This window comes from Cladophialophora carrionii (genome assembly GCF_000365165.1).
Source record: "Cladophialophora carrionii CBS 160.54 unplaced genomic scaffold supercont1.3, whole genome shotgun sequence".
Classification (NCBI taxonomy): Eukaryota; Fungi; Ascomycota; class Eurotiomycetes; order Chaetothyriales; family Herpotrichiellaceae; genus Cladophialophora; species Cladophialophora carrionii.
Genome location: NW_008481828.1, coordinates 1,790,832 through 1,805,875, shown reverse-complemented (window position 1 = coordinate 1,805,875; position 15,044 = coordinate 1,790,832). Strand labels below are relative to the sequence as shown.

Sequence of the window (15,044 nt, the reverse complement as noted above, 5' to 3'; positions counted from 1 at the left end):
TCCGTCTGCAGCCTTTCAGCCTCGTGATTGTACCTGAATAATCATTCAATCCGGGTCGGTGCAGTACGCAGCGGTACTAAAATTTGCAGACCGATAGGCCAAATGAAGTCCTGTACGATATGACATCTCAGAGACAAGCACTCGGCTTTGCACACCTCTTCGGCACCTATATCACTTCTTCACTGGATCCTGAGGACGTATCGACCGCGCAGCTGCCAAGAAATCAAGACCGACCAAGCTCGTATTATTTTCAGCTTGTCTCGTTCCCGAAGCCTTGATCGACCAAAGAACGGACTTCATTCACTCTACACGGTCCCGAGCAGGAGGACGACCTGTGTCACAAAAGCCTCGGCGCTCATGACACGGCCCTTCCACGTTCTCAGCTGCGAAATAGCCTGCATCTTGTACGAGCTCCGATAGGTTGCTGGGAGCTTCAGCCCTACGCCATGCTGCGCTTTTGGAGGAGGCAGTGGTAAGGTCCAGCGTGGCCCTGGGACTCCGCATGATGCCAACAGCTTGAGAGATGGCCCTCACTCTCGATTGCAGACCGCTCTTCTCTTGAAAGTCGTCCCAGCTTTGCCTATACTATTACTTACACACCACTGCTCCCTGCTTGTTTGACAAACAGCTTTTCGTCACCTCACCTCACTGACTTCTTTATTGACATCTCGCCTTGAGCAGGTGTAGGGACTCTTCGCCGTGTTCAGTCAAATATCTGGCAGCTCTAAATCGAGTACTCAGGCGCATCAGAGGGGCTCTTGATCTGCACAACTTATACCGGAAATCCTTTTCCTCCATCATTGAAATCGCCGATTTGCAAAACGAGAAGTATTCCGTCAATGGCACCAGTCAACTCGACCCTCGTCGTTACCAGTAACTCGAGTTTGACCATAGAGCAGAAGAAAAGTGTTTTGCGGACCAGGATAATCGCTGGAAGCATCGGCCTTGGGTTTACAGTCCTTGCTTTTGCAATCTTCTTGTACGCTCGCATCCGACGCGCCCGCGAAAGACGAAAGAACGCCGCTATTGGCCTTGCCGATCAGGTCCCACCCGAGGACCGTTCTGCTGTCGAAGCTCCCCTTATCCAGTCGGAGGAAGCGAAAGGAAGCGAATACCTTGAGGACGGCGGTGACGAGACGGGCCCGACTCCGGAGCAGGGTCTATTGGGGACGCCCGAGAACACTGCGAATAGGGACTGGGACGAGGTCCAGCGACCGGCGAGCATCGCGAGCTTCACTAGTCCGCAGATCCGGTACGAAGAGTATCAGTCACAGATCGCTAGTCGTATCGGTACAGGTGTGGTGAAGGGCTAATACCGGCCTTGAACCAAGAGACTGGCGACTTGTCACCCAAGGATGTGATCGTACGAGCATCAGGTGTCAAGGGATGACCCTAGAAATGCATACTCTAGCCAAATCAGCAATTTGGTAAGACATACTGGGTAAAGGATTTTCGGCTCGAGACGATGTATCGACCTCCAGAGACACTTGGGGGAGGAACGCTGATGGCAGCAGGCAAGCCGACGGTAGGCAAGTGACAATGGCTCAGTTGCATGAGTCGAACATTGGTGGCGATACTTGCATATACCCGATACGTCCTTCACATACTATATCACCTATCAGTCACCCATATTTTCCCCAAGGTGGTCCTCAGCCATGCATTCCAAGCTCACGGCATTCGCTGTGTGCGTACCATCCACATTTCAACTCATCTTTTGAACATCCTCTGGCTCGCTGATATCAAATATAATTTCCTAGCTATTGTGTTGCCAGCACGATCTTGAACGAACCCAACAAGCACAAACCGCATAGGTAGAGCACACTGCGACCTATACAACTCTGCTTTACCCAAGCACCCAGGTTCATCCGCTCTCCTCTGTGCATACGATGCCGACTACCATGATTGGTCAGCCTCTTCCATCCGACGCCCTGTATTTGGCATTTGCCATTTCTGGTAAAAGGTGCCCATCACCCACTCATCTGCGTTCATCAAACTTAACCTAGGATAGCCACGCAGCGCGGTGGTGCGACTGGCGCGACGGCGTCCCAGGCCATGCACTTGCAATTCGTCAACCACTCCGTTCGGCCAACAATCGTGGCGAAATTCCCGAGCCAGCGCGGCCCCCAGCTGCAAGGGCATGACAAATGCTGGGCGAGGACGAGAGGGAGCATGCACTCGGCGGGGGATGATACCCGATGTCCTTTATATTCGGACAGAAGCGCCACATGGGAACGATGTGATCAGTAAACACGAACGTCAACATCGACACCAACACCGACACCAACACCGACACCAACACCGACACCAACACCGACACCGGTACCAGCAGCTTGGTCCGGTTACTTGCGCTACTGACGTGGTCGACCTACTGCCGCGGTATGTACTGATCTCGGTACCCGTACTCGCACGTGTAGCAGTGGGAGCGACGAATTGACGGAGATCACACACGTGGCGAAGACCACATCGGGCACGGTGCAGCCAAGCGAGCGGTCGAGCGATCATCTCATCACCACGCAGTCCATCCGTCAGTGAGGGTGAGGGTGCCGGGCGTGTGTATCGCACGTATTGGTTCGTTGGTTCGCTAATTGGTCTATGAGCTGACTCACCACGATGGCCCATATCAAACTGCTGTTCCTGCCCTCCAAAACGCCGTCAACGCGTAAGAGCAAGCACGAGGCAGAACTGGAGGTCCAGCAAGCGAGAGCCCACGCCGCGAGTATTGCTCACCATCGCGCCGGAAGAAAGGGGGCCAGTACCAGTAATCGCCCCAAGTCTGGGGAGCAGAGAGAGCAGCACCAGTCCCAAACAAGTGCGGTGGCGGGCCCTCTGCCATCGTATTCGCCCTGGCTACTGCCTGTTGTGGTGGACAAACCGGGTGCAGCACCTGAGCAGGACGACCGGCAGCCGCAGCAGCGTACCTTGAAGGCCCAGCAATCGCAGGGCCTGGCGTGGATCAAGACCGGACCGCTCGATCCGTTCTTTCAGCTCCCTGCGGAATTGGACATCAAGGAGCGGAATCTGTTATTTTATTGTGAGTCGTGGTCATTCCCCCTCCCCTTGTCCGCGTGATATTCGGTACAAATGAAGGTAAGGGTGCTTAAGCACACAAGTACTGCTCTGTTGTGCTTTGTACAAGACGCAAAAGGCGCACAGAGATTCATCCAATGCGCATTTGTCGCCTCGCCTCGCCTCAGGTACTACTGCGTGTCCGGGGCCCGTCCTGGACTGGTACCTACCAGCAGTGCTACTGTATCATACTGGTTGGATGAACTGCACACACTGTTCCGCCCACGGCCTCGCTAACTTTCTCGCCCCACTCACCCAGACCTGGACACCACGCCACGAGTCGTGCACGGCGTGTCGAAAACCCCGGTCTACTGCCCCGTGAGGGATTGCACCGTCGTCTCCATCGCCGACAGCCCACTCTTCCTCCAATGGATCATCTTCATGGCCGAGATGATGACGGGCGCGAGCAAATCGGCCGTCTACGCCCGCCGCGCGGCCATCTACGCCGAGACGCGCAAAGTGGTGCAAAACCCGGAGAACCTCCTCCTCGACACGACGCTCCTGCACCTGGTCGTCGCGTCGCTGGCCGAGACGCGTCTGGGCAACGTCGAGCTGGCGGACAAACACTTCACGGGCCTGCTGCAGCTGCTGCGGCTGCGCAACGGCCTGCGCACCTTCCAGGAGATCGGCCTGCACTTGGGACTGGGCATGCTGCACGCCTTCCTCGTCGGGCAGGTGCCCCTGTTTCGCACGCGCGGCGAGATCCTCGACGCGCTGAGCCGGATGAGGCTGCCTCGCGCGCGCAGGCCCGTCCCACGGAGCATTCGGCGGTATTTCGAGCCGTTTTGCTTTACTGGCGCGCATCTTGGCAATCTGCACTTGTTGAACATGATCATGGCGGCGGAGCCCGCCGGGTTCATGGATCGGCTGGTGTACAACATCACGGGGAGTGGCGAGAGGTTGACGCCCGTGGCCATGACGTTCATGATCGGCCAGTCGGCCGTCGAGGTCGGGGAGTGGTTTGGGCCGGATCCGCTCGTTCGGTCGTGGGAGACGATCGAGTTTGTGCGTTTGCTTGCTCACGCGATTGTGTCGAGAGAAGCCACGGCGAGGGCCATGTCGGGGTGGCTGACGGGCACTGGATCCGCCGACGTGGATTTGGAGGCGCTCAAGGCCGAGATTCTGGACGAGTGGGACATGTCCCAGGCTCTGGGCGGCTTAATGCATTGATTGATGAGTTGTCGCAATGAAAGGCGAGATTGAAACAGTTGAGTGAGTGCATATTCCATGTTTGGCTCAACTGGCTAGCGAAGCCGAGAGACATATCCCTGTTTGTTCTTGATTGTAATTTACAAGAGGGGGCATGTCGTGTGGAATAGTCCGTCCCTGACCTTCCGGGGGTATCATTGACTCGTGTTCCATATGCACAAAGCATCGCCGTATACTGATGGATGAAAGTTACCCTTTCAAGCCACCAACTCGCTGATCCCCCTCCTGGGAGCCTGATCCAACAGCATCAGCAACTCAGCGTCGTCCTCCTCAGCGGCATAATCTCGCACAGTCCTATTGGCCCTGTGGTCTTTGAGCGTCGGATCGGCGCCGGCTTCAAGCAAGATTTGCACCGTCTTGCACCGGCCTTGGATCCGTCTCCTCTTCTCCACAGGATCAGCTATGTCGGACTTGACCACAGCATGCATCAACGCTGTCTTGCCGAATCGATCACGCGCGTCGATGTCCACGTAATGTTCCAGTAGCATCTCCACCAAGATGGGGTCACACCGGCGGGAAGCATCATGAAGGAGCGTATTGCCGTGCCAGGTTTGAGGAAACTCCCTGGGCAGCGCAAAGTCCAACAGCTGCTTGACGATGCTGTGGTGGCCTTTTCTGCACGCGACCATGATCGGCGTGTATCCCTCGGGGTCACGGGTGTCGGTCTTGATGCCCTCGACTCCCAATAGAAGACTGGTGATGGTGGAAAACCCGCGCTCGGTCGCCTGCTGCAGGGCGGTAAATGGATCCTTGGGGTTTGACTGGGTATACCCGGCTTGGAAGGCGATCGCGTTGACGTCCACGCCCTGCCTGATCAGGAGGTTGACTTCCTCGGCGTGCTCCTCCCTGAGCTCGCAGAAGAAATGGAGAGGTGAATATCCTCGCCCCGTCCTGGCCAGTCCCTGTCCGTGTCCATGCTTGATGTTCTCCTTGAGCTCCGACTTCCGGATGACCATGTAGCTCGACGGGTATGTTTCAAGGAACTGGATCGCCACCTTGACAGCTCGATCGAATTTCTTTTCACTGCAGAGGTCGGCTATAGCTTGGAAGGTCGGTTCGAGGGTCCTGCTCGATGACGAGCGAGACAGTCGTCCCGTAGAGGGCGTTGCGATCGAGTCATCGTCGCCGCTCATGGAAAAGGCTCGGTCGTGCGTTGATGCTTCGGAGGGCGAGCTGATACCTCGAGCACCGAACAGGGCAGGGACATCTGGCTCCTGGGGGTCGTTCAATGTCGGCGACCTTGAGATGGACAGTCTCTGCAAGTTGGGTGAGGGAGGCGACTGTGCCGGCCCGGATTGAGACGAGCGGCCGAGATGCTTGATGCGGCGCACAAAGTTCGACCGCGGCACGTTTGGTAGGTATTCGTGTTGAGCGGATTCTGGAGCAATGAGTTTTGGTATTGAGCGTGGTATTTCCTTTTCCGTCGTCAGTAGCTTGTCTGTCGACGCCGCCGGAGTCTGCTTCTCCGGCGTCGACAAAAAGACTTCGTAGCCTTCAGCCTCTTCCTCGTCTCCCTCCTGCCCACGCGTTTTGTATATCTCAATGACCAGGCGGACTGACTCCAGCGTCTTGTCGTCCTGCGGACCCAGATCTTTCCTCCGCTCGGTAAACGCCCTTAACCCTTGTTTTTCTGCATTGTCAAAATCCCCTTTCAGAACGAAAACCCGGCCCAACATGTGGCTCGCCGCAAGAGCTTGGAGCTTATCAGGCCCTCGACTGGGTGAGGAGTGTCTTCTGTCAGAATGTGTGTCGTCTGGCGAGGTGCTCGGAAAGATGTCTGGGCGCATGGCAGCGACAGGCTCCAGCAGGGCCACCGCCTCGTCAAGTTTATCTTGTTTCAGGCAGCACTCGGCCAGCATGAGGACTACCTCTGCTGGCTGAAACGATATTCTCCCGTCGAAGTCGTGGTCCTGCATAAGAGCCAAAGCTCGCCGAAAGTGTCTTTCTGCTTTGGCATGCTCGCTTTGTTCGAAGCTCTCCTGTCCTAATCTGAGGTGTTGTTTGGTCCTCATGAATTCCACTTCATTGTCGTCTTCCATATCGCCTGTAGAGGAGCCAAGGCTCCGCCGACCGTTTCCGCCGGTCTGCGGACTTTGAGGGATCGTGCCCGCAGAAGCAGGCTGGATCCAGCCCTCCACATGGCTTCTATGGTCGCCTGGTGGGGGCAAACCGTGCGCTGAGTGCTTACGTCCGTCGAGAACGTCGGGCTCAATGGCCGGAGACATGGTGCTCAACGAGGATCTCGTGCTGGCGGCAGCGGATGCGGTAGTCAAGAACTTCTTGGCGAAAGCAATATACGTCTTCATTCCGTCATCCTCGTTGAGCTTCATGCTGTCCGCGGCAGCGATAGTGGTACCACCGAGGGTTTGTGAGCGAGAAGGGAAGCTGAGCCTTTGGACAAGGTCTCTAATGTTCTGTTCTAGCGATACCAGTTTGAGATCCAGAGCGTTGTGGTGGTCTACTGTCATCCCTCTTTGCTCCAGTTGGAGCATCACGCAGACCATCTGGATGGGCAATGATAGAGCGGCATTGAAGAATTGGATGCGCTGTCGTAGTCGCGAGAGCTCGCCAGAATGCAGACTCTCGGTCAGGTGAGCTTTGACTTTGCGGGCGAATCCCGATGCCTTTGTGATCTGGAGGAGTATATCGTTGACCCTTCTCATCGTCTTCTTGGAGTCATCGAGCGCATCCTTGATCTGTTTCCACAGATGAGACCCGTCGGACGTTTGGCTGGCCACTCGTGCAGCCTCCAACAGGAGAGGAGACGACAAGCTCTTCTCGAGGCCTTCGTAGGTCGCCCGAAGAGCGCCGACTTCATCGCAGAAGGAGCTGATCCGAGCATCAACAGACTTGATGTCGCCGCAAATCTTGATGATGGTAACCGTACATTGCGCGCAAGCACCGGCTATCTGGAGGGCGCCTGCCGTTAACGAGAAGGGATCCATGATACCACCGTGTTGAGCGCGAGGGATTCAGCTGTGTATGGCGTGGCCTCGATGAAGTGAGCCATGCGTCCGGCCCGAGCGAAAGCATCCAGAAGAGGTGAATGGATTATCGATGGGCGTCGGCAAGTGTAGGACAGAACTGTTCTTCAAAGGCAGGGAGTCACCATCTGAGCCTCCCGAAGCCTCACTTTGTCGTGGGGCAGTGCATGCGTGCCGCCATGTGATGCACTTCTGCCTGGTCGGCTCGAGAACCAGGGGACATGGGCCCTAAGCGACCACCCCCTGCTGGTGTGCATTTCCAGGCGGCCGATATTGCTGAGAATCGACTATGCGGGGACAATCGGAAGCTCGGCCCCTGCCCATTCACCCCCTTGTTCATTGTCCATAGCTCCCTGCCGCGCTCCCTCTCAGACCGGTTTCGTGAGGGGTGAACGTCACGAGAACACTCACCTGCAGGGGACGGGACCTTGGTTGTTGCTCGCGGTGACAGGGAACTATGCTGGACATGGCGACTGTCAAACAACAACAATACGATGCAAGGTACGTCCCACATCAGGTGCGATCCGCGGAAGCCGTTAGCCGTTGCTTGCGAGTAAGACTGATGGAAGCATCATCGAACATTCCGTAAGGCTGCAGATCGTGGCCTTCGGAATGTAACGATATCCACCTGTCCAGACACATGACCAAGTCCTGATTGTACGAGTAGTAGTAATGAGCGGACTGGAAAGGCAGGGCGCAATGGTCGGAGTCATGGTCAGGTTATGAACCACTCGCTCCGGCCAGGGAAAGACAGTTTCGTGGATGATCCATTCTGCTTGGAGCACCGCTTGAATGCCATTGAAGGGCTACCGGCCGGCATTCTTCCAAGACTGGTTCCCTCCTACGAGCAATAATACGCCCTCGTTCCGGGGGCTCACATACGCTATTGTCTCGATCGACATCGACGGCGACGGCTCTCCTGGGATGCCCAGCCTAGTCGCTTCCAAACAGCGCAATTGCAGCGAAAGTTTGACACCACGAATATCGCCTTGACTTCACAGAACTGAGAACAGAAGGGCGTCGACGGGTACTGGAGCCGACACCCCTTCCAACAACGCGAGTGACCATAGAAATTCATCATAATAGACCTTTCCTTGCCAATTCGACTTTGCGAGCCGCTTCGCCAGCCTTGAATCCCCCTTTACTAGCACATATAGCTATCCCGTCGCCTAACTCGACTTTATCCTCAACGCCGGGATGAGGACAAGGACAGTGGTGAGGGAAGTGGACACAAGCGAGAGTATCCGGACATAGATATTTGTCGCATGTGGCTGCAGGATAGACAGTCGAGTCAGTAGATGTTGCTTGCAGAGTCCAATGATCCACGAAGCCAATATTGTCTTGCTCAGAGCAGTCGTTCGCCATGCGTGACGAGGAATTCATAGACAAAAGGCTAAGGTTGAGAACTTACCACCCTCCCAATTCTGACGATACCAATTCGAATCACTGGCCACATTCTGCTTCTCCTGAGAAGCCTGCTGTTGCTGGTGGCCGCCGTGGAAGAACTGGTCGAAAAACTGGAACTGCGCCGAAGCCAGGCCCACGAGCAGGAGAACCATACTGAGCGCTGTCTTCATATTGGATATACTGGGAGTATACTCCGCTGGATATAGCAAACGGGACGAGATGTGAACGTGAGAATTGTTCTGTAAATCTAGGTACGTACAGAATATTGTGTACCGTGTCTCATTCTCCTCCTTGTATGCATCGCCCAATGCGGTTAGCGCGACTGTAACTTCCGAACTGCAGCTTCATCTTCATCCTTCCATCTTGAGATGTTCAAGCACGCATTGCATTGCCGGCACTCCAGTCGCTTCCCATTTCTCTTCTCATCCGTCCTCCACCCATCGGCCATATCATGCTGCAACCTCGAATACACAGGCCCGTCGCGGCCCCGGACGCCTCCCTTGCCGCCCTGGCATCGTCGTTGAACGCCCTGGCCCTCTGCTCAAAGCACGCACACACACCCCTCCAACCGCGCAGCTCGACGATCTTCGTCCGCCACGCCTCGCACGCCCAGCAGGGTCGAGCCAACGGACCCTCCGACTCGGCAGGTAGGAGACTAGGCGCCAAAAAGGGCTCCTCGGAATGGGTCCACCCGGGCAACATCATCTTCAAGCAACGAGGTAGGTGACCTAACCTACCTATATTCGCTGGGAAATATCGCCCGCTCCCCCTCTGCTATTCACACGATTAATTTCTCCTCCTCCTCCTCCTCCTCCTCCACCACCACCACCACCTCTGACATTACTATCGGGCACAGGCACGAAGTGGTTCCCCGGCGAAAACGTCGGCATCGGGAAAGACCACACGCTCTTCGCGCTCGAGTACGGCTACGTGCGATACTATCGCGACCCTCTGAAACATCCGAAGCGACGCTTCATCGGCGTGGCGTTGGCCAAGGAAGGGCCGGCTTCCCAACTACCCACGCCGCGAAACGCACCCTCGCGAAGGAGATTGGGCATGTATGCTGCGCCGATGAAACCGCCACCCGAGGCGCAGAAGAGCGTGGATGCGTCGTTCCTGGAGGCACATCTGAGCGCGAGCAGCACCGGCAGCTGCAGCGGGACGCCAGGCCAGGTGGCGTTCAGGTCGGGCCGTGTCGTGCCCACGCCCGCACCACCCGCGCCCTTCAACAGGCAGGGAACGTTCCGCGAGGCGAACGCGTCGATCGGTCGAGCAGCGGAGCGGAAAGGCGTCAAGGTCCGGGAATATGATCGCAGTGATCGATGGCTGGCTTGGAGGAAACGAGCGTTGCGCGTGAAGAGAGGCATGGCCGCCAAGGCGGCGCGGGGGACGAAGAAGACCAAAGGCAAGAAATCCAACAAGGGACCCAAGACGGCCCAGAGGAAGAAGTAAGGACAGGGGCGAGGAGAGGAGAGGAGAGGACAACTGGCCGAGGAGCTGTAAAACTACTGTATCTTGCTGGGTTCGGGCAAAACCCCTTGTGTGCAATGTTCCGCCTGCACATCGAACGTTTTCTATCAGTTTTACGGAGTACCGCTTCCTGAGACACCAGATCTGCGCCAGCCCGAGTAGCGGAGAATATTGCCTTGCGGTTCTTGCCCAGAGTACCTCGATCGGGTCATACTTGCGTCCGTTTATAGATTGTTCTGCGCCTTGAACTTGTCCCACGCTTCATTCAGCGTACTGAACACGGCGCCCGCAATCATTCGCTGCTCGGTGGTGGCATCCGTAGGAATCTGGTGCCGTTGAATCGTCAGCCTGTGTGCACGCACCTCCGGAACCAAGGATTTCTCCCGTCACCATCGACCCAAGTTGCAAAACTCTGAGACGTACCTTGTCAGGATGCACTCGCCCGATCCCCTTCATGTACTGAATCTTGACCTTGCCCGGGAGCACCAGATCGGCCATGCTGATCTTCTTCCATCCGCTTCCTTCCCACAACACTTGATCTAGACTGCCCAACAAGGCCCGCAGATTGTCCTGCTTGCCACCTTTCCAGGAATTGATGCGTGCGTCAATTGCATCCGAGAGCCGGAATTTCTCATCGTCCTGCCGTTCCGCGAGGGCGTTGGCTGCGCGGAGTCGGGAGACCGCTTCTGCTGGCTTCGCTGACGCTGCCGCGTTCCTCTGAGACGCTGGCGGCGCGGACGCCGTCTTTCGTACTTGCGGGGTCGCTGGCTTGAGTCTCGACGCCTGCGGGTTCGCTGCCTTTTCGGCCCTCATTCTCCCCTGGATACTGGTCGCACCACCGTGTCCACCTTCCACGGCCTCGCGCCATACGAGTGCCGCGTCCGCCCACTTTTCCATTTGCTCCAATGCTTCGGCTTTGCGCATGAGGGCTTTGCCGTAATACTCGCGCATGGGTTTGACGGTATCATCCCCCGCGTCGACAGTCTCGTTTTCACCTTTACTCGGGCCGATGATGCCAATCGCTTTGTCGGCGTCGAGGATCGCGGATTTGGGTTCGCCGGTTTTGAGGGCTGTCAAGGCCCGATTTGTCAGGAGGATTATCGTCAGGGGATGAGAATCCGGGAGATGGGACAACGAGGTGGCATAGGCTTGATGGGCGGAGGCGTAATCGCCGCGTTTGAAGTGATCGTTGCCTTTCTCTCGAGCTGTGTGGCTGGCTTTCAGCGCGATGGCCGAGACGGACGGGACTTGGCGGTTTGGGGGTGGTGGCCGGACTTGGATGGGTGGTGTTGAGGCTGATACCGCGGTATGAGTTTGAGGACGAGGAGGATGAGGCCTCCCTGCTATTGATGGTGCTGCCTGGCGTGAAGGCTTGGGGGCAGAATCTTTGAAGCTGCCTTCAAGCAGGTCTGTCTCTGCATTGGACACTGGCGGGGGCGAGGCAGGAGGTTGGGATTGAGGCTTCCGTCTTCGAGCGGAGCTGACATACGCTTGAGCCGCTTGCTCTTCTGCAGCTGCTCTATTAAGACTCGCTTTTAAGCCAGCGGCCGGCGACTGATTCTGTTGCCGTAAAAACACCGGCTGAGTCTGCGGAAGTGACTCCCTAAGTCGAGAAGGCATGGCTGGAGAACGGTCACGAGAACTGTCGCCACCAGGAATGAAGCTTCTCTCTGGTCGTTGCGACGAAGCTGACGGCCTCGAGGGCGGTGCTGGTCGACTCCCTTCCAGCATCATCGCCTCATTCGTCAGGTCTGATTGAACCTGAGCTCCTGGGCTTCTTCTTCTCTGAGTAGACTTTGTCTCAACCTCCTGCTCGCGTGGCTGATGCTCCTTCCGCGCGGGTCTTTCTGCAGTCTCCCGCATCCACTTGGGCTGAGCGGCGGCAGACTCGGTGTCCGAGTTGAACTCCTGCACTGCTTTCTGTATCTGCTTTGTCCCTTGCTTCCACAACGAGTTGGCGGTTTTGAAAAAATTGGCCCCAAACTCAGCTGCCATTTTTTCAATGTCCCTGTCTTGCGCACGAGCGGCGCCCTCCGGTCTTTTTCGGGAGGTCTCGGAGTCGTCCCAGCGTGCTGTTACTCGCGATTGTTGTCCTTCCGCCCATTCATCCACTCCTTGTCGCTGGCCATTTCTTGATTGGGTCTTCTGACGTGCTTCTGCATGTGCCTGGTTGAGAAGGATGCCTACAGCAGCCTGAACGTCAAGCCCAGACTCTGTAGCTTCTAGTGCAACCTTGGCCTTCTCTGGAGGGAATCCCATATCGACAAGTTCGGCCACCGCCTGGTCCTGGGGGTGGAGATTGGTAGGGCCATTCCTCCTTGCTGGGGGTGGAGATTCATGCCTTTGCCGAGCAGAGACTGGTTTCCCCAGCAAGCCCAGCACGTCGTCATCGTCTACCGTAGTAGTTGTAGCCGCAGTGTCAGCTCGTCGTGGCCCGGCCTCTGCTAGGCCAAAAGGATCGTCATCGTCATTATTCGTAGCATCCCTCTCTACGGAAGCGGGTTTACCCCCATTCTCAGCTGGAGGAGACTTGTTGAAAGCGGCAAACAAGTCGTCGTCGTCGTCGTCGTCCAATGCGTTATTTCGTGTGCGCGTGGTCTGCGTCTTCGTATTACTGATGGCGGGCGAACCCCTTCTGCTGCCCAAGTTATTCCAGAATTGCTCGTCCCCTCCGGCGTATTGGGCAGTCAAATTCTGATGCTGAGCCTTTTGCTCATGAAGTTTTGCCTCGGCCTGCCTCTTCTGCTGTTCTAGTAATGAGAGATTCTTGTTCGACGTGGACCCGAACGAGATGAGGTTCGCGAAACTGTCGTTGGCAGGGGTCGAGGGTTTCGAGGGGGCTTGGCTGGAAGCTGGATTGAGCGGAGACGCCCGTCCAGAAGCAGGAGGGGTGGGTTTTAATGTGCTAAAGGCAGAGTAGTTTGAGGTCGAGGTCGAGGTCAACGTCGCTGGTTTCTGTCCGTTACCTGGGGTCGAATCCCAGTTTAACCCCGCGATGTCGTCCATGGATGCGGCGCGAGCAGGACGGAGCCATCAACACGGGTTCATTGCGTCCTGAATAGAAGGCCTAGCTGCTAAGAGGCAAGACAAACGAGGGTCGGAGCCGGGGAAGAGAGTACAATCCGATCACTGTTGATGGTGTGCGCATTGGGTGAGCCGCCTGCGCCACAGATATCAACAGCCACAGTCACAGCCACAGGACTCGTGAGACGAGACCGAAACCGCCTTCTTGCGCCTCTCACAGAGATTGGCCTCTATTTTGGGCCACCCTAATCAGGGCTTAGAGAGGTCACAGAGGGCTAGAGCCGCAATTCTAGGGAGCGCCAGAGTGGCAGGAGGAAACCGTTTGCAAGCGTGCGAGCCCCGTCATGTCTTCTTATCTTACACCTTCAAGCTTTTATCGATGAATGGGCTCCAACTTGGTCGCGTGGTGATATCGTGCAAATGTGCAGATGTGCAGGTGAAAACGATGAAAACGAAAGCCCGAGACAAGAGATTTGCTAGACTCGAAACATTCAGACTATTGAGAGGAGTAGTACTGAGGACTGGAAACGTCGACCGACATACGGAGTCCCTCCTGCCAATATCACGGGCTCAGCGGAAAGTTAACTGAGCATGGAACAGCCACATATTCAGGCAGCCATACTCTTTACCCATTATAGAAGCGACCAAATTTCAGCGACCTGCTACCCATCGCGTGGCTTGTAAGTCTTTGCTCGCCTCGCCCATGGTATCGTCAACGCCACGATACCACATCCGTGTTCAGCGACAAGTTATTCAATCACTCGACCAAAATGCTCACTGGCTTGGCCTCCCAGACCATTGTGACAACGTAGTATTGGCGTTTGGGTAGGTCGTCCCGGACAGGCTGTTCCTTCAGAAAGTGATAGTCATCCTTGAGATCTGGCACACCTTCCCAACGAGACTCATTCAGCTGCCCACTCCATTCGAGCACAAGATCTTCCCAAGCCAATGGGAAGCTCCAACCCTTGGCTCTTTCGACGACCGCGTCGAGTTGTGACTTCTTTCTCTCGTCAGTCTCGAACTCCAGCACAAGCTTTCGTAGATTAGGAATTTGGCAGATCGATCCTCCCCACGTCCCCTCGAGCATTCGCTCCCTGATATAAGCCAGGTCTGGTTGGATTGGCTCCGCGAGCATTTCCTGGCACGAGGTACGATGAGGTCTCCATGGACAAATACCAAGGCGATCGCTCGACGCTGGTGGAGATTCCCATGACCACCAGTCGGAATGACGAAAGGTCAAATGCAGACAATGCGTTTTGAATGGAAACCTTCTGGCATCAGTGGTAATGAGGTTCTCCAGATAGTACTGTTGGGCAAAAATATGGACCTTCCGAATCGCCGATTTCTGGGCTTCATTCAAGCTGAAATACCAGGAGTCCCAGCGCGCAGTATTACGGTTGTTCTGGTTGATTTGCTTCCAGGGACCATTAAACAACCAGAACACGTGTTCGTTGGCCGAAATCGGTAGCAAACGAGTCTCCCGATAGATCTGTTTGCATGTGGAAAGCAGCGAGAAGTTGATCTTCTGATGGCATTGATAGTGTGGTCTGTAGTATTTGCGATCGGCTCGATATGGTCTGGAGAGGTCGTCATCCGCAGTCAACGCCAGTCTAAAAATCTGGATTCTGATCTCGGCGGGGAGCGAACACAAGCGACTCTGCCTCTGGCCGTTTTGCACAGTAGCCTCCATCTGATCATGCATCCGGTTTAAAGCAAGCCGTTTCCGTTTTCGTCGCGCAATCTAAGCAGTGTGAAATTTCGGACGAGAAGCCGTGCCTGTCGCCCTTGGACGTTAAGAAATGCTAGGTGTTTCAGATCTCGACGATGGAGTGCTAACGCTGTACAACGATCAGAGCTTACTCTTAGCTTGCATCCTGGTCGGGC

At 55.9% G+C, this 15,044-nt stretch overlaps 7 protein-coding genes across 7 annotated transcripts; 3 read left to right on the top strand and 4 right to left on the bottom strand.

Annotated features, from left to right (window-relative positions):
* Positions 1–839: 839 nt before the first annotated feature.
* Positions 840–1,313, top strand: G647_04048 (uncharacterized protein; the record flags this gene model as incomplete). Its single annotated transcript, XM_008728393.1, has 1 exon — positions 840–1,313. One exon carries the CDS (start codon positions 840–842, stop codon positions 1,311–1,313), a length of 474 nt encoding a protein of 157 aa, XP_008726615.1.
* Positions 1,314–3,447: 2,134 nt separating this feature from the next.
* Positions 3,448–4,236, top strand: G647_04047 (uncharacterized protein; the record flags this gene model as incomplete). The annotated part of the gene is made up of 1 exon (XM_008728392.1): positions 3,448–4,236. One exon carries the CDS (start codon positions 3,448–3,450, stop codon positions 4,234–4,236), a length of 789 nt encoding a protein of 262 aa, XP_008726614.1.
* A 236-nt stretch (positions 4,237–4,472) lies between these two features.
* On the bottom strand, positions 4,473–7,220 carry G647_04046 (uncharacterized protein; the record flags this gene model as incomplete). Its single annotated transcript, XM_008728391.1, has 1 exon — positions 4,473–7,220. One exon carries the CDS (start codon positions 7,218–7,220, stop codon positions 4,473–4,475), a length of 2,748 nt encoding a protein of 915 aa, XP_008726613.1.
* A 1,116-nt stretch (positions 7,221–8,336) lies between these two features.
* Positions 8,337–8,540, bottom strand: G647_04045 (uncharacterized protein; the record flags this gene model as incomplete). Its single annotated transcript, XM_008728390.1, has 1 exon — positions 8,337–8,540. A coding segment is annotated over one exon (204 nt), but the record flags the coding sequence as incomplete, so codon positions are not given.
* A 577-nt stretch (positions 8,541–9,117) lies between these two features.
* On the top strand, positions 9,118–10,118 carry G647_04044 (ribosomal protein L27; the record flags this gene model as incomplete). The annotated part of the gene is made up of 2 exons (XM_008728389.1): positions 9,118–9,385; positions 9,523–10,118. The coding sequence occupies 2 exons, from the start codon at positions 9,118–9,120 to the stop codon at positions 10,116–10,118; spliced, it is 864 nt and encodes a 287-aa protein (XP_008726611.1).
* Positions 10,119–10,397: 279 nt separating this feature from the next.
* On the bottom strand, positions 10,398–13,142 carry G647_04043 (uncharacterized protein; the record flags this gene model as incomplete). The annotated part of the gene is made up of 1 exon (XM_008728388.1): positions 10,398–13,142. The coding sequence occupies one exon, from the start codon at positions 13,140–13,142 to the stop codon at positions 10,398–10,400; it is 2,745 nt and encodes a 914-aa protein (XP_008726610.1).
* Positions 13,143–13,917: 775 nt separating this feature from the next.
* On the bottom strand, positions 13,918–14,850 carry G647_04042 (uncharacterized protein; the record flags this gene model as incomplete). Its single annotated transcript, XM_008728387.1, has 1 exon — positions 13,918–14,850. One exon carries the CDS (start codon positions 14,848–14,850, stop codon positions 13,918–13,920), a length of 933 nt encoding a protein of 310 aa, XP_008726609.1.
* Positions 14,851–15,044: the final 194 nt, after the last annotated feature.